The 1,097-nt window shown below is 51.6% G+C and overlaps 1 protein-coding gene across 1 annotated transcript; it reads right to left on the bottom strand.

The window, feature by feature from the left end:
- Positions 1–15: 15 nt before the first annotated feature.
- Positions 16–937, bottom strand: LOC111649542 (glutamate decarboxylase 1-like; the record flags this gene model as incomplete). Its single annotated transcript, XM_023399293.1, has 3 exons — positions 16–135; positions 320–427; positions 788–937. Coding segments are annotated over 3 exons (378 nt in total), but the record flags the coding sequence as incomplete, so codon positions are not given.
- Between the last annotated feature and the right edge of the window lie 160 nt (positions 938–1,097).

Genomic DNA, 1,097 nt, shown 5'->3' with positions numbered 1-1,097 from the left:
CTGCAGCAGCGGAGCCCCTCCCTCTCTGCGGCGTCCCGGACTGACCTGATGGAGTCTGGAGTCTCGGTCGGGTCCAGGCGGCAGGCCTCTCAGACTGGGGGGGATGTACCAGAAACACACATTACTGTGCTCTGGCTGTGAGAGAGGCGGAGACACATGTGTCAGAGGTTAATGAGACAGACACAGACGGTCCAACGTGTCACAGCGGCGCCGTGGAGCGTGAGACTTCAGGTCGCATCAGCTGTAGCTCATCTTTATTACATCACTTAGATTCTTATCAATCACCCAAACAAAAGTCAGATGGAGAATCTGAACTTACCTTGTCTTTAAAGACCAGCTCAAAGTCGCTCCTCCTCTGCAGCTGATCGTGGAGATACTCGGCGTTCTCTAAGCATCTGTTGATCTGAGATCCAAACCCCTGTGAGCCCTGAGAGAGAGAGAGAGAGAGAGAGAGAGAGAGACAGACTCTAGGTTAATATTTAAGTTAAGATAAGTTCAGTTTAATTTAGTTAAGGTAAGTATAATAAGTTAAGTAGCATCAGAGGTGAGTGAAGTTAAATCCAGTTAAATCTGTGACAGCAGCTCGTCACTGGAGCAGCTGGACGACGGTCCAAACACACGTTGAAGGAAATAAGAAGAAGAGCTGAAGTCCTGAAACTGATCCTAAGTCACATCCTGATGCTCTGCTGCAGCAGACTGAGCCTCCGGCCCCGTCTGTAACCAGCTGACCGACAGATTCACGGGGCGAGCGTTAGAGGGAGGAGCCTCACTGGAGTTACACCCGTACCTTCGCCTTCCACATGAGCCAGAGTTTAAAGACGTCGACGTGTCGGCCGCACTGGATGCTCTTATCTCCGGTGTCGTAGCTCACATCGTACGGTTTGTCCGTCTGGAAAAGGTACTCAGCCCCCGACTCATTACACTCCTGCAGGAGGCCCTGCAGAGGACACACACGCCCCGATCATTAACACCAGTTCAACCAATCAGAGTCCAGTTGAAGGTTTGTATTGTGCGTCTGACAGACTGCTGCACCGGAGCCCGGCCTTGTGTTTTACACCGAGCGTTAAAGCGAAGGGCGGAGGATCATCTCTTACTCT

The sequence above is a fragment of the Seriola lalandi genome, unplaced genomic scaffold, assembly GCF_002814215.2.
Source record: "Seriola lalandi dorsalis isolate HSWRI2012SDOR001 ecotype SW California unplaced genomic scaffold, Sedor1 jcf7180001964724, whole genome shotgun sequence".
NCBI classification, from domain to species: domain Eukaryota; kingdom Metazoa; phylum Chordata; class Actinopteri; order Carangiformes; family Carangidae; genus Seriola; species Seriola lalandi.
This window is presented reverse-complemented; position numbering and strand designations above follow the sequence as displayed.